The 18,957-nt window shown below is 36.8% G+C and overlaps 1 protein-coding gene across 5 annotated transcripts in view; it reads right to left on the bottom strand.

The window, feature by feature from the left end:
- Window positions 1-1,014: 1,014 nt before the first annotated feature.
- LOC113056685 (arginyl-tRNA--protein transferase 1-like) overlaps window positions 1,015-18,957 on the bottom strand; it is a 72,931-nt gene continuing 54,988 nt past the window's right edge. For all 5 annotated transcript variants that reach the window (XM_026223486.1, XM_026223488.1, XM_026223487.1 and 2 more), the window contains 2 exons: window positions 13,237-13,357; window positions 1,015-1,405 (listed from right to left, as the gene is read on the bottom strand). In XM_026223486.1, the coding sequence (XP_026079271.1) occupies window positions 1,227-1,405; window positions 13,237-13,357 (300 nt within the window). In that variant the 3' untranslated portion in view covers window positions 1,015-1,226. The remainder of the gene's footprint in view (window positions 1,406-13,236; window positions 13,358-18,957) is intronic.

Raw genomic sequence — 18,957 nt, 5'->3', positions numbered from 1 at the left:
ATAAGATATCAGAATGATTTCTGAAGGATCATGTGACACTGAAGACGGGAGTAATGATGCTGAAAATTCAGCTTTGATCACAGGAATAAATTAATTAATTATAATTTACAATATATTCAGATTGAAAAGTGTGTTTTTTAATTGTACAAATATTTCACATTATTACGGTTCTTACCGTATTTATGATAAAATAAATGCATCCTTGATGAGCACAAAAGGCGTCTTTCAAGAATTCTGAAATTATCAGTTTTGCATCGATGTCTCTGGATCTACAGCTGGCTCTCGCTCAAGGCCACCCACCCCTTCTCACCAGAGCCTGTCCTGCCGACAAAACACACCGTCCCGGGCCAGACACGAGTGAGTCAGCTGTCTGCATCAGCATTCACACATTACTCTGTAGATCTGACCGAAACACGGGAACGAGGACTGGAGCTCGGCCCAGAGAATGTCACCTACAGCTGGACAAGAGGAGATGCTTTAGTGCTCGAACAGGAAAAACCTGCTGCTTCGAACCCCACACTTAGCAACAAACTGAGACAACAACAGCAGATTATATATATTTTTTTTATTTAGTTTGAAACAAAACAATAACATTAAAATAAAAGCACTTGAGCTATCACTTCAACAGAAAGACAAAGCGAGAAAAGAGAAATCTGTTCCACAGGAAAATGGGTCGCTTCAACCCTCCAGCGAAGCCACTAACATTGCATGACGTACAATGTGTCATAGCACCTGCTTTGGATAGTATTAGTCACTTTAGAAGAACAGAAATATCAGGACTTTGGGAAAGCAGTGATCTATGTGACCAAAGGCTAAACGGTTCACGATGGTCTGGAGATACCCAAGCCAAACAGATTCAGAATGAGGGTTTGCACTAACGCACATCATTTCTTGCTATACGGCTAGTTAAGATGTGATTGTAGAGTTGTAAATGGGTTATATCTTGAGATGCACTATGAGATAACACATGCATAGCTGCTTGTTGCATGTGTGCGAGTGTGATCATTACAAAGCGCTGCTGGCCAGAAAATATAAAAGAGTTCAAAGTGATTACGAAAGACTGGGTGAGTAAAGCAATGCACAGCAGTACAAAAAAAGAACAAAACTGTACACACAGATGTGGAAAAGACTTCTGGCAGACAAATAAACAATCAGGAAGACAATAATCAGACAAGTGTACCAGAGGAAAGAGAGACAGATGGATGGTTGTAAGATATGAAGGGGCTCTAAGCTCTGTAGAGCAGGATTCTCTCTGCACACGTCTGGCCCACCAGACTAGCGTACTGCTCCACTTCCTTCTCGTCGTTCGAACCCTTCCTCTTACGGGCGTAGGCTGCATAGGGCATCACTGTCCTCCTGTGGAGCACTAACACCCTGCCCAGTTTCTTCAGCGCATGAGCGTCACCTACAGAAGGACACAGAGAGAGGAGAAAAGTTAGACAAACTGAGAAGAACTCAAATTCTAAAACAAATTTGGAATTTTGAAATTCAAAAAATAAATAAAAAAGATGTGTACAAGTCATTTTCTAATGGGAAAGCAAATTTTTGAATGATGCAAATTTTAGAATTCTGCTTCCTTAGGATCAAATTCAAATCCTGGAACTGAACTGGACATTGAAATGCATTCTTAATTCGATTCCAAAAAGTTAGATCAACACTGAAAAACTAAAGTGCGGCAGGATCACGGAAATTAAAGACCATTTGTTCCCCATGAAGTCACCACTTAACTACAGACTAAGCCTACGGTTTGTTCTGAACTTCCTAGTGTGCTGCCTTGTTGTGTACTAGCTGCTGTGAGAGGCAGCTATCTTCTAAGTTAGTCACCTAAAATGCTCAACATAGGCTTTCTTTGACTTTTTGTTTTCCCTTTTATTGTGCAGTAGTTTAAAATAGCTTTTAATCTCTTATGTATGTCAAGCTTGAATTTATTTGAAAAATACATAAATTGATTACAATTATATTAAAATACAGCAAAAAACTACAATATTGTTGATTATGTATACTGTTTGTATTTGTTTTGTTTAATTGTTTTCTATTTTAATATATTTTTAAATGCAATTTACTGCTGATGCAAAGCTGAATTTTCAGCATCTGTTATTCTTCAGTGTCACATGATCCTTCAGAAATCATTCTAATATGCTGATTTCAAGACTCATACTTTATTACCAATATTGAAAACAGTTTTGTTTGTGGTGAAATTTTTTATACGTTTTTAGGACACTTTGATGAATGGAAAGTTGAAAAGAATTTGAAATAGAAAATGTAATGCATGCTGACAAAAATAAATACATTTAAAAAAAAACTGTGGTGTACATGAAATGCATTTTAGAGTCTAGCCAAATAAAAACCTTACAAGGTCAGAATAAACTTTCAGGTAAGCTACTACAACTGTGCTTTGACATTTGCACAGGAGAACACAAAGCACATTTTCACTTTTGCCTAAAATTAAAGCCAAGGAAGGCAGCACTCCAACTAACAACGATACCTTCATTTTACATCCTTCACTGACACGTCATGAAGTCACTGGGTGGAGGATAAACATCAGTGCACGTGGTCTGAACTCAAAGGTTCAAATGAGGGTCAGGACAACTGGCCAGGTTTGATGATGAAAAAGTCTCTGTCCACCCTTAGGCAAAGACACCGGGTCAGTCAGGGTTACTACAGCTTGACCTCAATCGTCACAAACATAGAAGCAGAACCGCTCCAAAACCAGAAGAACAGCCAGAGACGTGTAACAATGACTCCTTCAGAGAAAGAACAGCTTGGTTGGTTCCCATTTGTTTATAGGACTTCACTCCAGCAAGCCAAAACTCAGGCACACATTGCGTATTCAGTCAAGAAGCCAACACCTTCCCCCATGAGCTATTAAAACAGGAATTGCTGAAGAAGAAGAAGCAGTCATTTGTGGAAGCCTGAAAATGGCCCTCCAAGACAGCGGGAGGTTAAAATAGAGGAGAAAAAACCACTAGGTCTGGCTGACTAACCTAAATGAAGAATTACCATGTCAACTCAAATAGTAGCACTGTGCAACGGCACTATAAAACGAGGCTGTCAAGTTACCATTAAAAATTCTGAAGGCTTTGACATTTAAATAAATTTAGAATTTGAACATTGGCAATTTAAGGAAGCATGTTATAACATTCGAAATATAGCTTTTTAATTTAAAATTCAACTCCGAAAGGAGCATTTAGAATGTTGCAATTAATTGGAATTCTGATTCCTTAAATGCAAACTCAAATTGCAATTCTGCAACTTGTTTGCCACTTCAATTCAAATTCAGAAACTGAATTGGAATTTTAAAAGTCCTCAGTGGTGCACAATCCTGTGCAGGAAACGCTGTTAATAAAGCTAAAGAACATACTAAAATACTTTGCAATACTAAAAACAATAGATAATTTAGAGTAGATAATTTTGCATTAAAAAAATCCTTTAAACAAATGCACAAATTGACAAAAATACACAAACTATAGGCCAGCAGCCTTAAACAGAGCTGGAGGAACATGCAAAACTCCAGGCCAAGAGTGAAAGATGAGGAAAAAATATATTGCTGGGGAATTGAATTTTTTTGTGAAAGTTATGATTGTTATTAACAGATCTGACACCAGCTCAGGGCTCGGACTCTGTGAAGTGCCTCATCTGGAAGCCAGCTGACAGAGATTTCATGGGGTTGCTGGGTAATGTAAATTAGCCCTCATCATTTCACTCACATAGGGGGTTTGGTTTAATTTTCACTGTTTCCCTGTAATATAACCAGTAAAACTCATCAGCCACACAGACACTGTTGGAGACTTGGGGGTGGAAAAGAGAAATTAAATATAAAACTTGCAAATGCAAACTACAGTACCGACACTGTTCTTTCATTTTAATACAAAAATAAATGAGCAAACACTGATGAGAAGGAAAGCATATGTTGTGTTTTTAAAGTTCTTCCAGATCATGTCTTTTGACTAGAACCACAGTATTTAACCAGCAGAAACCAGCCTGAACTAGTAGAGAAATCCACCCAGATCTTTTAAGAAGAAGTAATAAAAATAAAAAGGAAACGAGATGGATTAGATGCACGCTGTACTTTTGGCACACTGTGGTCACAGAAAGAATCTGAACACTTATGCAATGCTAAAAAGTGTCTGAACTTAATCACATATGTGGTTTATAAAATCAAATGACACCTGCAAACTAAAGACAACAACCAGTACAATACATTTTGAACAGTACATATATTTTTTGATTTCTAACTTTACAATCTGTGAAACATTTGTATTGAAAGTGTATTTTGTCATCTGATGCTGCAGAGGTCTTATAAAAGAGCAAATCTGTCTGTTCTGGACCTGATTTGAGCTGATCCTGGTCTGTAATGGAGAAAGATGCTAGCCACTCCAGACTGTAATATGATAGCAGCGTGCAGACAGATAAAGCAGGATAAATAGAGTGAGAGGAAGACAGACAGCAAAAGAGTGAGCGAGAGAGAGAAAAAAAAGAGAGGTAGCTGGCAGTCCATCACACTTCATTCAATAAACTATGATAAATTAAGAGCAGACGAGACCCGTGAACAGCAAGGTCTGGACGTTCTCTCATAACCGTATGAAGCCCTTGCCTTCTCCCCCAAAGCAAACACTGAGAGCTTTATTATTTCCACTGGAAAACCCCTTTAGGCGCTCAATGCTTAGTTTCTGTCCCAGTAAGGTACTACACTTACCCTGTTCGAGAAAAATGAAAGCTTACTTCATACATTTATACAGCACATCTTCATTTATTCATCCACTGGCACTTTTTTTTTTTTTTTTTGCTTGCAAACAGTAGTTCCTGGAATTACATAAGCTTTGAGTTTAAAATTCAAGTCGATCCAAAATTCTAAATCAGCACAAATTTGATACCTTACTGAGTGAGGACCATGGTCCTCTGGGGTAAACAGGTTGTGTAATACATTAGCATTTTTAAGAGACAACCCAAGTGAAAGAATCTAAAACGCAGGAGGATATGTGCTTAGTATGGTATTATGCAACTCAAGTGGGCATTTTTTACAAAGGAAAAATTCTGAGGTAGACTATAGGGTGAGATCATTTACCCTTTAATAGGACTACAGCGAAATAAACTGTCGTCTTTTACAAACAATATGAATTTTTGGTCTGAATTAAATGTCAGGTATTGCAAAACAACACAGACAATAAACAGCAAATTCTTATATTGTTGTCTTCACAGGTTGCATGCATGCAGGTTGCACGATTCTTTTAATGAATCACAAATCTGAAACTAATGAATCTATCTATATAGCTAACCGATCAAATGTTGATGTCATGACATCATGTACAACATTATACATCATATTCAGCAAATACAAAAGACCTTGCCTTATTTAAAGAGAGAGTAAAAGAAAATGAGGTTGAGATATCAAACAGCAATAAACAATTCAGAATAAAGGCTTTTAGCTGCTCAATTAAGCACGACAATAACACTATACAGAGCCGTCATGACAGTTGGGTTCTTTTCATTCAGACAATCCAAACATCCGCTCTGTATATAAACACACTCCTTCCCTCGACCCATTCATCCATCCTCTAACTCGATTAACACTCCCGTCAAGCCGCATCAGGCTTTCTCAATCAGAGGTTCACTGGCTTCAGGGCCACATCTGTCCTGGGCTCAAAGGTCAAAGGTGATAAATCAAACTTTCTCTGGAATGAGAGAGATGGCTGACCAAAGAGGTTTCTGACACGCCGGCACGCTCCTCAATGAGGAGGAGGAGGTCTGGAGCAACTAGAGAAGCTTCCTAAAGAAACACGTTTGCGACAAACTAAACTATTTATTAGAACTTTTCAGTACATGTATTCACCAATGGCCAAAGGTTTGGAAAACTGCAAAACTGTATTGTCAGCATCATTACTCCAGTCTTCAGTGTCACATGATCCTTCGGAAATCATTCTGATATGCTGATTTGCTGCTCAAGAAACCTTTCTTATTATCAATGTTGAGAAGCTGTGATCAAATAAATGCAGCTATGGTGAGCAAGAGACTTTAAAAAAATCTAAATTTATTCAAAACTTTTGGCCAGGAATGTAACTAACTACACATTATGATATAAATATCCATTCATCCAGCAAACGCTTGCAGAGAGATTCAGCAAGTAATTTGTTAGACTAATTCAAACTGATAACTTTGTGTGTTGGCAGCAAATACAACACAATAAATTGGGTTTATTTTTCTCGTCACATTTAATTCAAACTCTAAACTCACAAATCAGATGACTTATAGTTTCTTTTGCCATGGCGCTGTAGACTGAACCCAGACTGTCAGTCCTAAAGGTTAAATGTGAAAAACAAATCAGAGCAGCGTAAACAAAGGCAAATAAAATCAAGAGTTTCACAACAATTTTGTGGCGTTCATGTGCACTCATCACATAAATACAATTATTCTGACATGACCTGAATCCTGTCGGTCACAAGCTCAGTATGATACTCTGTCACTGGCCTGGTGCAAGCCACATTAGCTCTCCATAAACAGATCCAGACAAACACAATACAGACTTCACAGCCAGATTTGAAGAGATTGAAGAGTTCAAGCAGTATGGGAGTAAACATACTCCAAAGACACTTCATTAAAGTGAGCTTCATCCGCTGCCCTGACTCTGTACTGTTTCCTCCAATCACAGAGGCCCCTGACAGATTGTTTTTGTTTCAACCCTGAACTCTGAACAATATTCAATCAATCACATGTTGGTTGAGGACCGCAGGGGATGAAAGATCTGTTAGATCAGGACAAATACAGTATGTCAGATAGACCACCAGTACTATATCACATATCCCAGCTAGAACAAGAACTAGTCTGAACCACAAACAAACTACAGGTTTTTGGGATAGATTTATAAAGCTCTGTGTGGATGATAATGAAAAAAGGAACATAACAGTTAACAGAAATGAATGGGGAAAAGAGTAAAAAAAAAAAATCAAGCTTTAAAGACTTTAAAACATTGTTTAAAATCATTTAAAGTGTTATGATACATATGAGAACCAATGTGTGGCGCCAATGATATCAAACCTGGCATGCCTCAATGCACATGCAGAAATGATATTGTAAGGGATCTGACATCATTTCCAAACTTTTTTGCTGAAAGTAAATATGACTTGACTGTATGACTTTCTTTGCGGAAACCAAACATTGGACTTCCACTGTAAAAAAATGACTGTGGATTTAACAGTAAAAGACTGTAAAAATGCTACAGTAAAAATCTGTAAATTGGTTTACAGGGAATTCCCCTACTATATACAGTAAAAAAACTGTATTGGACATTTATGTACTTTTATACTGTTTTTGGAAGTGAAAGATATTGTATAATTTACAGCGAATAACCGTAAATTGACAATCCCAGAATTCTCTGCAATACATTTCAGATTTGATGTTTGTTTGTTGAAATAACTATTTTTCTTCTTAGTTTAATCTTAAACCTAGAAAACAATTATGATTTATGGTGCCCTTGAGCAAGGCACCGAACCCCCAACTGCTCCCATGGCGCTGCAGCATAAATTGCTGTAAAACCTAAAATGTTTCTACTGTATTTTTTTTTTACTGTAAATTTTATGGACTTTTTTTTTTCAGTGTATAGACAAAAACACTGACACATTTCTTAAAATGTATTATTTTATGTTCAACTGAAAAAATAACGTAACATGTTTGGAACGACATTAGTAAATAAAAAAAGAATCATGTTCTTCTCAGTTTTTGAAAGAGGGCACAGAGTTTATAAATGCCATTTCTACATTGGGTTCCTGATGCGGCTTCCACAGAATCCAAACATCAACCTTGTAACCAACTGTCAGACCGTTGGCCTTGAGCTCTGCTGAGAAACAGGCCTGAAATAGTTGGTCTGTCTGGCCAAGAATAACAGGTCATGTAGGACTAGAGGCACCACCAGAACGATTTAAAAACACTGGGGGAAACGAAGGTCTGCGTCTGGTTGCCAGTCAGCGCAGAGGTAGGTCAAACAAGACCAAGGGCCTCCCAAGATCTGCAATCCAGTATGAAATGTGTGGGAAGCCATGAGGATTATGATGAGGTCATTCTTATTGGCATCATTCTCAAAAAGAATTAAAAAATAAAGATAATTTAAAACCTTCGCGGTTTTGACTTTGAAAAAAGAGAGGCTGTAACACGTGTCCTAACCAGGTACAATGTGATAAATTCTATCCTGAGGACACAAGAGGGCGCATTTCGCAAAATATTATGCACGTTTCTCCAAAGTGTAATAAAATAACACAACTATCTTTGAAAAAAAAAAGTACATGATGTTTAAAATTATGTATAAAATAATGCATATACAATCTAATAGAATGGACCGAAAACCAAATACAAAGAGTAGGCTACTTTTGTAATTTAAAAACATGAGATACAGTGGGATGGGGAAAAACCGCCATAAAGTCTTGAAACATTAGAACTTAGATTAATTTTACATGACTTTCTAAACATGCTGCTTTCTTGTGCGAGACGCAATGTCCCTCTAGAAAATTTGATAAATATGCGTTCTGTGTGAATGGCTTGGTTTCAGTTTTGACTTCAACAACATCTCCGCATTGATGCTCTTATTTTCCGCAAAATATAGAAACAAACAACTTAGCAAAGCCGTATCTAGTTGGGATCAACTGGATAGGCAAACAAAATCAATAAAATGCAATAACACTTACATCGTTTTTGCATTTCGTATGCCAGAGATGAGGTTGTCTGACAGCTGACGCAGACCTAAAATGTGATTGTTTCAAATTTTGACAGCCCTACTTCACATAACTTAGTCATATGAAACACCATAATTAAATTGACACAAATGTTGTGTTGTAAAATCAGATTGTACTTAAGTGTAGAAAATTTTGAAATTGAGATTTATACAACAATCTGAAATCTGAATAAATAAGCTTTCCATTGATGTATGGTTTATTAGAATCAGAAAATATTTGACAGATACATCTATTTGAAAATCAGGAATCTGAGGGTGCAAAAAAACCTAAATACTGAGAGAATCGCCAAATTGGAGAGAATGTCCAAATCTCTCTCGAGAAGCCAACAAGGAAGTGACTAAAACTGTAATTCATCGACTGGCCGCTTGAGGCTGGCTGCAAAAGGGAGTCAATCCCATAGACCCCCCCCCCCCATCCCCACCCCATGTTAAAATGCATAACTTCACAGCAGAAAAACACGTTTACCGCCTGGTTCCAAAAATTATTTCAGTCTATATAGCTAATTTTACCCTTCATGACAACTGTGAGGGGGGTGATTTTTTTTTTATAACTCCGTTTAAATTATATTAGGCCTTAAAGTTCTGCATAATTAAGGGCGTGGCCACTAGACTGACAGGTGGATTGCTGCTGATGACACTGCAGTTACGCTAGGTGGGCGTGGTTTCAGCAACCAGCTCCCGCCTTTTTGCCCATTTTCGAGGAGTGACGCGCGGTAATGCGCTGCCAAGATGGCGATGGCCAGCTCTGCACACTTTTGGCTTCAAAAAGCACCCTTGGAAACCTATGGGTGACGTCACGAACACTACGTCCATGTTTTTATACAGTCTATGGTTTTTATATATTAACAGTAGGAAATTTACTAAATATCTTCATGGAACAATATCTTTACTTAATATCCTAATGATTTTTGGCAGAAAAGAAAAATCTATCATTTTGACCCATACAATATAATATATATATGGCTATTGCTAAATATATATCCCAGCGACGTAAGACTGGTTTTGTGCTCCAGGGTCACAAATGGAATACACAAAGGCTTGACTCAAATAAAATATGGTTGGCTGCAATTTTAATGCTTCACACAACATTTCATTTTCAATAAGGACATATTAGTTGACTTTGGACACTTTGCATTGCGTCTGGCTAGGAAACTATGTAATGCCATATTCAGCTGACACGTTACTCCAAATGGAAACAGTATTAGTCACTTCCATGACACTTCCATGAGGATCATAGAGTTTTGGCACCCTCTTCATCAATGTCTTCAGAGACGAGTTCAAACGGCTGACCGTGAGTGTAATCTGTCCTTGACCCTTACCTCAACCCTGCTCCATTTACCATCCAAACCCTCAGCTTTGACTTAAATATTTACACACAAGAGAAGTACAGGCACACTTACTCTTGCCCCAGTGTGTTTACAGGGCTGACAGGGTCAAATGTGAAGACAGATGAAACCGATGAAAAGGAAAGTGTGCTAAATGCCATGATAAGATGGGTGAGATTAAAATGCTATCTATTATCTTTATGTTTCTTATAAAAAAAGGTTCACCAAGAAATGAAAGTGTCAGTTTACAGGAAGTTGATCAAACATTTAACTTTATATTTAGAATCCTGAACAAATGTATTACCGTTTCAACAAAAATGAATCCGTACAAATGTTTTCAACACTGATGATAGAGAGAAATGTTTCTTGATCAGCAAATTAGCACAATCAAAATTGTTTCTGAACGATCATGTGACATTGAAGACTGGAGTTATGAAGCTAAAAAAATTTAGCTTTGCATCACGGGAATAAATTACACTTTCACATATATTCCAGTTGAGACAAGTTATTTTAAACTGTACCAATATTTTTTTACAAAATTTTATATTTTTTCTATATTTTTGATCAAATAAATTCAGCCTCTGTAAGCATAAGAGATGTATTTGAAAAACATTTACCACAAACCACTGAATGGCAATATATATGTAAAAAAATGTGTATGAGCTTAATGGGAGAAATAACAGCATACAAGTTTGGAGCAAAAATGACAGATTGTTAATTTTTGGGTCAACTACTCCTTTAACATTATGTTCTGAGGAGACATAAAACAGACATGAGGGTATGAATGGATAAAGATCACAATAAGAAGAAAAAAAACCTATTGTGGTCTGTCCAGAGTGGACGTGCCAATGCTCCCTTCATCCTCTGCTGCAGTTTATCACCCAGCACCAAAAATGAATTCATAACGTTAAGAGAATAACAGAAACGCCTCTATAAACCATGTTCTTTAAACAGTGAAAAACAGATCTAAAGTCAGGACAGCAGAAACATTTTGGTCTCTACATAATCTCATACTCCCAGCTGTGTTATTTCATAGTTTCCATGACTTTGCTCTTATTCTAAGATGTGGAAAACAGCAATAACAAACACTGTGAAGACGTGTCCAAACTTTTGACTGCTGTAGAGTACCAAAATGTAAAATCTGAGAAAAAGAAGAAGAGCATAAGCGCCTCTCCCTCCCTCTTCGGTCCAGGCATGGCGTCTGCTTGTCGGTACTGATATTATTACTATTATTATTATCATCGTCATCGAGCCCACAGTTCTGGGCCGTGACCACAGCACTGACCCCGCTTGACTGCCGCTGCAGAATCCTGGACGCTCTCCATGCCTGGATCCAGTCCTGTTATTTCAACACACATTTCGCAGGACCAACGCACCCCTCCTTTTGTTCACAGAACTGAGATCTATAAACACAGTTGACGGTTTACAAATTGAGCTCCAATGGAATGGCATCCAAGAAGCAAGTTTGCCGAAAGGCTACCGTTATTAAGCTGAGACTAATGACGTATATTGTGTAATGACAGTCATGGGAAATGCTGTTACATGATATTGATTTTACAGTCAGCCCATACAGACTGCACCGAAGTGTCACACTGCTTAGTAAGTCTGATAATAAAGTGTCATGACTTGGTCAAATGGATTGGTGATTGCGGTGATTGATCTTCATTGGTTTTCACTCGTTCTGGCCCGGAGTCCAATAACCTGCTGCAATTTTGACACTAAACAGACTTTATTTGATAAGCTCAGTCATCTGTGTTAGGGGGAAGGTTGGCCGAACCTATGACTCTGTCGGGAGGTCCTGTCAGATTGGCTCTGGAAATGGCAAGAGCTGCCAGTGTCTTTGAGTATTTACAGGTTCAGCTACAGGATCTTTCTGAACATGTGCGATAGAAAAGATGACGTGGTGGATGAATCTCACCAGGTTTAAAAAACTCATCAGGGTGAAAGTTTATCCCCAAAAAACTTGGAAAAAAAGGACTTATATGTTGCTTATAGAGAATGAATCCTAAAAAAAGCTTAAAATAGGACATAAAAACTATAAATAAAAAAGTTTATATAAAATATTATAAAACATTTCTAATTAAAAAACATTTTAATTTATGTACTAAAATATTTCTTTCATTATTAAAAATATATATATATTTTTATTATTATTATTACACAAAGGTAACCAATTTAGGGTAAAAAAAACAACAAGAAATTATATATTGTTTATAGAAAATAGTCTATTTTAGATTTAAAATAGATTATAAAAAGATAAAATTATATATTAAAAAAATATAAAATAATATTGATAAAATAATAATATATTAATAATATTCAAATTAAATTTTTAAAAATTAAAACGTAGTCTTAAATCTTAACATTTGAATTATATTAAATTATATTATTAAATAATTTTTATTATTATTATAGTATTATTAATAATTATTAATTGTTAAATTATCAGGGTGAAAATGTAAAAAAAAATCTAAGAAAAAACAAGATATTATATACTGCTTATAGAAAATAAAGCCCATTTTAGACTTAAAATAGGATATAAAAAGATAAAATTATATATTTAAAAAAGATAAAATAATATTGATATAATAATAATAATAATATTAATAATATTCAAATTATATTTTTAAACAATTAAAACGTAGTCTTAAGTCTTATTAATATAATTCGAATTATATTAAATTATATGATAAAATGCTTATTATTATGAATAATAATAATAATAATAATAATAACTAATAATTTGATACTAATAATACATTTGACAATTTATTATAAAAAAACTCATTATCATAAAAAAAAATGTGAATTTAAATAAATATTAATAAACAGTATTTGTTAGTATTTAGTGGATTGCCTGTATGCAGATTTAATAAAATCACTCGAAATTGATGTTAAATGAGTAAAGAAAAAAATAAGTAAAGCAACGGATGAGTCATAGTAATTACAGTTAGATGAGAAAATGTGCTTAACTGTCATTAAAAAGTTAAAAACAGCAAACATATATAAATAAAAAATTATAAATATATATTTTTAATACTGACAAAAATATTTTATATTTTTGTATATATATATATATTTTTCTATTGTAATCTGTGAAAGTTATCTGGGAGTGTGAAAAGTGACCTTGTGAGATGCACCATGATAGAGGATTTGCTTTGTTCCAGTTTTACAATCCCATTGAAGGCTCACCTGCTCGGGCGTTCTCATTGAGACGAGAGTAAGCAGAGATATCAAGGCGAGGAATGCATCTCTCGATGGGCACCCAGGTGTAGGATTCAGGGCACAGGAGGTCTGAAGGCCGGTACTGACCCTACGAATACAAAAACAAGAAATAGTTGTATTTGGTCAGTGCATTAGTATGTCAAATTCAGTAGATTCTCTGAAAAACCAGGAGGGAAAAAAAGGTGAAAAGCAGATGGCCTCCTGGACCTTGAGTTGCATGTGTTTAAGGGGGCTGCTGATAGTCAAACGGAGCCAAACAAGTACACACGCACCATTGTGACCGCAGTGTAAACAAGCAAACGCATCCGCGCAGATCTCTGTATAGCTTCAAACATTTATTTCTGGCCGAGGCAAAAGTTCAGTGTCACGCTGCACGTACGGACACGCACCCGCATGCTAAAGCCCGCTCTGATTATGTGGGTTTAGTTCAACAAGAAGCAGCCTTGTTAAAGTCCCACCATTACTGGCAGGATCCGTCTGTCATTATCCTGCAGTGGAAACTATGCGTCCTGTTTTTACAAGACAGACAACATGGGACCCTGTGGAACGTGTAAATAAAAGGAATTTTGTGGGGCGGCGATTTGTTGGGTGAGCAGTGAGGGAAAGGTTTTCACACCCGTGTTCATCACTCTGTCATCAGCAGACTATACCGAGAGCCCTAAAGAGTGAGGTGACTTATTCAGAGCGGGCTGATGACAAGCAAGCAAGGGTCACTGGATTTGAAGCAATGCAAGAGAATTCTACATGAGTGCAAAACTAAAAACAGGATTTTTTTTTGCTGGTTGCAAAATAAAAGAGAGAGTTGTGCAGGTATGTGGAGGTTAGTCAATCGTAAAGCTCTTTTATAGAAAATTCTTAAAGGTACAGTAGCAAAAACAGTCTAAGTGTTGTAAGGGTCAAAGAGAGGGTGGATAATGGTCATGCAGCGCTAAATCACAACTGTTCTGGTGTGAGAAACCTTGACTAATGTTACAATGGACTTCAGGGGAAAGGAATAAAATGCTACAAAAGTGCAGAATATGAGCCCTTTAAAGTGAAGGATGTGCTACAGATATTTGGATATGCTCAAGTTAAACGTCACACTCCACAGCCCTTAAATGTGCAGCGTGCGATCACGCTCTGGAAAGGAATCTTGGCTGCTGGTACAAGCAAGAGCCTGTAAAGAGATTTAGCAAAAAGATGCAACTTCCATTATTGGGGAAACCAGGAAGTAACCAGAACAAACGGATGATACAACTAAAAACAAGAGAAACAGTCCGAAACGTTTTTTTTTTCACTAACCAATTCAATAAAAGCATCAAAGACTTTTTTATTTTTATTCTAAAAAATAAAATATATAAATAAATTAAATAATGTAATACAAATATATATATATATATATATATATATATATATATATATATATATATATATATATATATATATATATATATATATATATATAAATTTGTATTACATTAATGTATTTATTTATTTTATTTATTTATTAATAAACCAGGTTGCAGGATGATTATTATATGACACATATAAATATATAATAACAATAATAATAATAATAATAATAATAATAATAATAAAAAACTCCATAGCAGACTTAATTGTATATTTTATTATTGGTCCAATTATTATAGTTAATAGTAAAAATAGTTGTTGTTTACACAGCTCTTAGTCAATGCTGGTGAACTCTTCTAAAATCTGAAATATGATTAATTCAGACGAAGGAGTAATTAATTTATTTAACCTGTTATAAATTCTGTAAATGAACAACTAACGCCCAACTGCAAGGGAACAGGGATGCAGAGGGTGAGAGAAAGAAGTGTGCAATAAGGGGCTGATGTCAGTAACTGCCCTCTGGACACGCAATGAGGGACTCTGCCTGTTCCAACAGGTCTGAGCCACCGGGAAACAAACCTTTTCTGGGAATACCATGGGGGGAAATGATTCTCAAACACTTTTGACAACCGTACTACTAGAATAGCAGGAGCAGATAAACATCACTTACTTTCTACCGGATAGCCAGAGTTTCTTAGCAGCTGGTATGACTGAATGACTCCAGTTCCTTAAACAACAAAAACATTTCCCTGAGCTCTGTTCTAAATGTGTTTTTTAATGCAGCTCAGCATGAACATATCTTGGTTCCTGCTGTGAATATTTTTGACTGATTCATTAATAGAATCACCGTAGACAGAGTTAGGCTACACGCTGCTCACGACATATGTTTGTTTTTGAGTTCAGCTAGTAAAGACGGGTCTTGGCTTTTGATACCTCATCATAATTTAGACTGCAAGCTCACATATCTGGAAAAACTGTTCTTTTGCCGTAGAAACGTAGTGCAGGAAACACTGGAGTTAGCATATACTTACAGAAGCCTGTGATCTCGGGGGAGTCACAGCGGTTCATGCAGAAGACACTTGGATAAAGGTTGTCAAATAGTTAAGACGAGAGCGAGAGAGAGAGAGAGAGAGATGGAGTCTGGCTGGACATTATCTCTGCGGCTCTGTTGGCCACACGTCTCCAGACTGAGCTCACCACTGCAAAGGCCTTCCCTCCTCATAGCCTGTCCCCAAATTTCTCTCGAAGATTCAGTGTTTGCACGCAAATGCTTGATCTAAGTTTAATCTCCTTGCTTTTAAAATGATGCATAGGATTTTTCAGAAATCAAATGATTGTGTGTCCGATTTCAAGTTCTAGTTCCATTGCATTTCATGTGTCTAGCAACTTTCTCTGAGATCTCTATTAAAGGAGAAGCTCATAGATGTAAAGCTTTAGTGACGAGATTCTGTCACTCTTACTTCTTATTACACTGAATGAGAACCGGAGTAGTAAAACTTCAGTAATGCAAAAATAGTTCACATGACTCATCAACATGCCAATGGGAACTAGGGTGGATGTCAGTATGCTTTATGATGCTTTTATGGTGCTTATTTCTGAAGCTTAATTATATGGAATATAGGCCTAGTATTCAAAAGTTTGGGGTTGGTAAGATTTTTTTTACGTTTTGAGAAAAATGTATCTCTTCTGCTCGCAAAGATTGCATTTATCTTGGTTATAAATGCAGTAAAAACAGTAATTTTGTGAATTGTAATTAGTTTCTATTTGAATAGATTTTAATAAGTAATTTATTCCTGTGATTCAAAGCTGTATTTTCAGCATCATTACTCCAGTCTTACATCTTCAGAAATCATTCTAATATGTTGATTTGCTGCTCAAGAAACATTTCATATTAAAAAAAGCTTCTTTTTCTCAGGATTCGTTGATGAATAGAAAGCGGTTGCTCATTTGAAACAGAAATCTTTTGTAACATTATACTGTAAATGTCTTTATTGTCACTTCTGATTATTTTAATGACTTCTTGCTGAAAAAAAAAATAACCTATGACTTTTTTCAAAACCTCAAACTTTTGAAAGAGAACAAAAAGCACACAGTTTTGGACTGACATGAGGGTGAGAAAATAAATGCCAAAATTTCATTTGGAGGGGGAACTATTCCTTCAAACAGTTTTTCTGTGAGATGTGTTACGGGCGCCACATCTGCACTCCTGCATCTACTGTATACATTCACACAGATGGGAAATATTGAATCAGGCTTTGAGCGCTGATTCACACGTACAGCTACAGAGAGCAAATAAAACACGCTCATCATCATGACAACACATTTTATTCAAGTATAACAATGCAGATGTTCCATAAACCACTAACAGAGCTGAACGTGGAGAAAATCAATGGCTTTCCAAATCTATTTAACCTATCCATTCCTGCTATCTCCCGGTAACCTGATCTGGCTGACGCCGGTCTCTAAAATGATAGCAGAGGGTATCATGAAGACTAAAAAACAACTCAAAAAAGCCAAATGTGCATTAGCGAACCATGTGAGCAGATTTTTTTTCCTTTCGCATCCATAAATCCGTCAGTTTCGCTAGCTCAGCACAGCGCTATCAGAGGAGGATTTGATAGCACAGGCTGAAGGCCAGGTAAGAGAGAAAAAGCAGCAAGAACTGACATGCTCTCTGTCCCACTCTTTCCAGCTGATCTAAAGCCACTTTTGTCTTCTGCCGAGGCAGGATGTGGTTAAGAGTCCAACATCAGTTCATAAGCGCAGAGGGGGGAAAAAAGTGAAGTGAGCTATGACGGCTGAAAGGACAAATTGAAACCAGTTTAATCCTGCAGTTCTCATTCCCCTGCATTTGTTTAAAAGAATGGCACAACGAGCACAGCGCCATCCGTCTTCAAGTCCTCCTGCCAACCTGCTTTCACACGACAATGAAGGTAATGTTGACAGACGGCCCGCACTCGCTAAGGCTCATTGACTTCACCATAGTGAGGAATACAGAGGATAAAGAAAAGAAAAGAAGAACAGTGTTTGAGAAGCACCTTTCGTCATATCGCATGAACGGCTGTTTAAAGAAAATACACAATAATAAATCAGAGATAAAATCAGAAAGCTCCAGAAACACACACATGGATGTGGCAATGACAGATACAACGACACGGACGACTGGTTTAGATAAAAACCAATCAAGCTGAAAAAGAAACATGGATATGCAGGTATGTTTTGGCTTAATTTAGTAATGCACTATTGATATCAATGATTTCTCCAATTTCATAAAACTCTAAATCTCTGCAATGGTTCAAATTAAAAAGTAGTAACAGATTTTTTCGACATTCAAAGCCATTTATCCATTTATACTCTATATTATAATGTTTTGATGGGACCAGTTGTAATCACGGTCTTAAAACTTCTATACTTGTGCACCCTGTTTATTTTACTGTGAAGGTCTAATTGCTCAAGAGATGCTTTTATAGAATCCAATTTAATTTAGGGACCTATTATCACTAACATTTAAATAATTATTGACTATTTATGTAGTCCATATTTTTTATCCTCAGGTTAATCTACAGTACAGGTTGAATGCTCATAAAACTTGAAGTCTTGAAGTCCTGAAGAAACGCTTCATTTTCCCTTGCTTTAAAACTTCCACCCCTCTGCACCCCTCACGGGGTCCATACCTGAGATTTATTAGAAAAGCAATTAATCAGGGGCATAAATCTTCGACTTCACTGCTGGCTAGGAATCTCTGTGAAAGACAACACCTCGATCCGAATCATAACCGTAAACTGGGTCCTAAAGGCCAGCCATGGTCCACGAAGGGAACCCAAACCCTCCCACTGCGAGCCAAGGGGGTCTAAATAGGGCGGGATGTCGGCTTTTCACCATTCACTATGATTTCATGCACATCTGGGGCCTATTTCCTCTGCAGAGGTCCATTTCCTTTTTTAGAAGTACTCGTAGGCACCTACAGGCCGAAAAGACTCGATGAGAGAAACTAGATATTTAGACTTTCTGAGTGGTATTAGATCATGCAAAAGTCAAAGTCACACATGCTTCTCTAACCCGGAGTAGGAGCAATAGTAATAGTGGTACACATAGTAAAACACATTATTGTGTGCACTACAGTCATGAATTCCAACTGCAACCTGTCTAAACATTTACCATGCTGTCCACATTCCCTCCTGCTCGATACAGTCCCGAACAATGCCTGGCCTATCCCTTCTAACATAACAGCAAACACACACAAGAACAAGGACAGGTCTGTGCATTGACAGACACAAGCGCGCACACTTGCTTTCACCACTGCTATCTTATCTTGGCTTTGAGACACACACAAAGAGCTAACACAGTTGCCATGTC

The sequence above is a fragment of the Carassius auratus genome, chromosome 38 (assembly GCF_003368295.1).
Source record: "Carassius auratus strain Wakin chromosome 38, ASM336829v1, whole genome shotgun sequence".
Taxonomy (NCBI): Eukaryota; Metazoa; Chordata; class Actinopteri; order Cypriniformes; family Cyprinidae; genus Carassius; species Carassius auratus.
The sequence above is the reverse complement of the archived record's forward strand: the minus strand, read 5'-3'. Positions and strand labels throughout refer to the sequence as shown.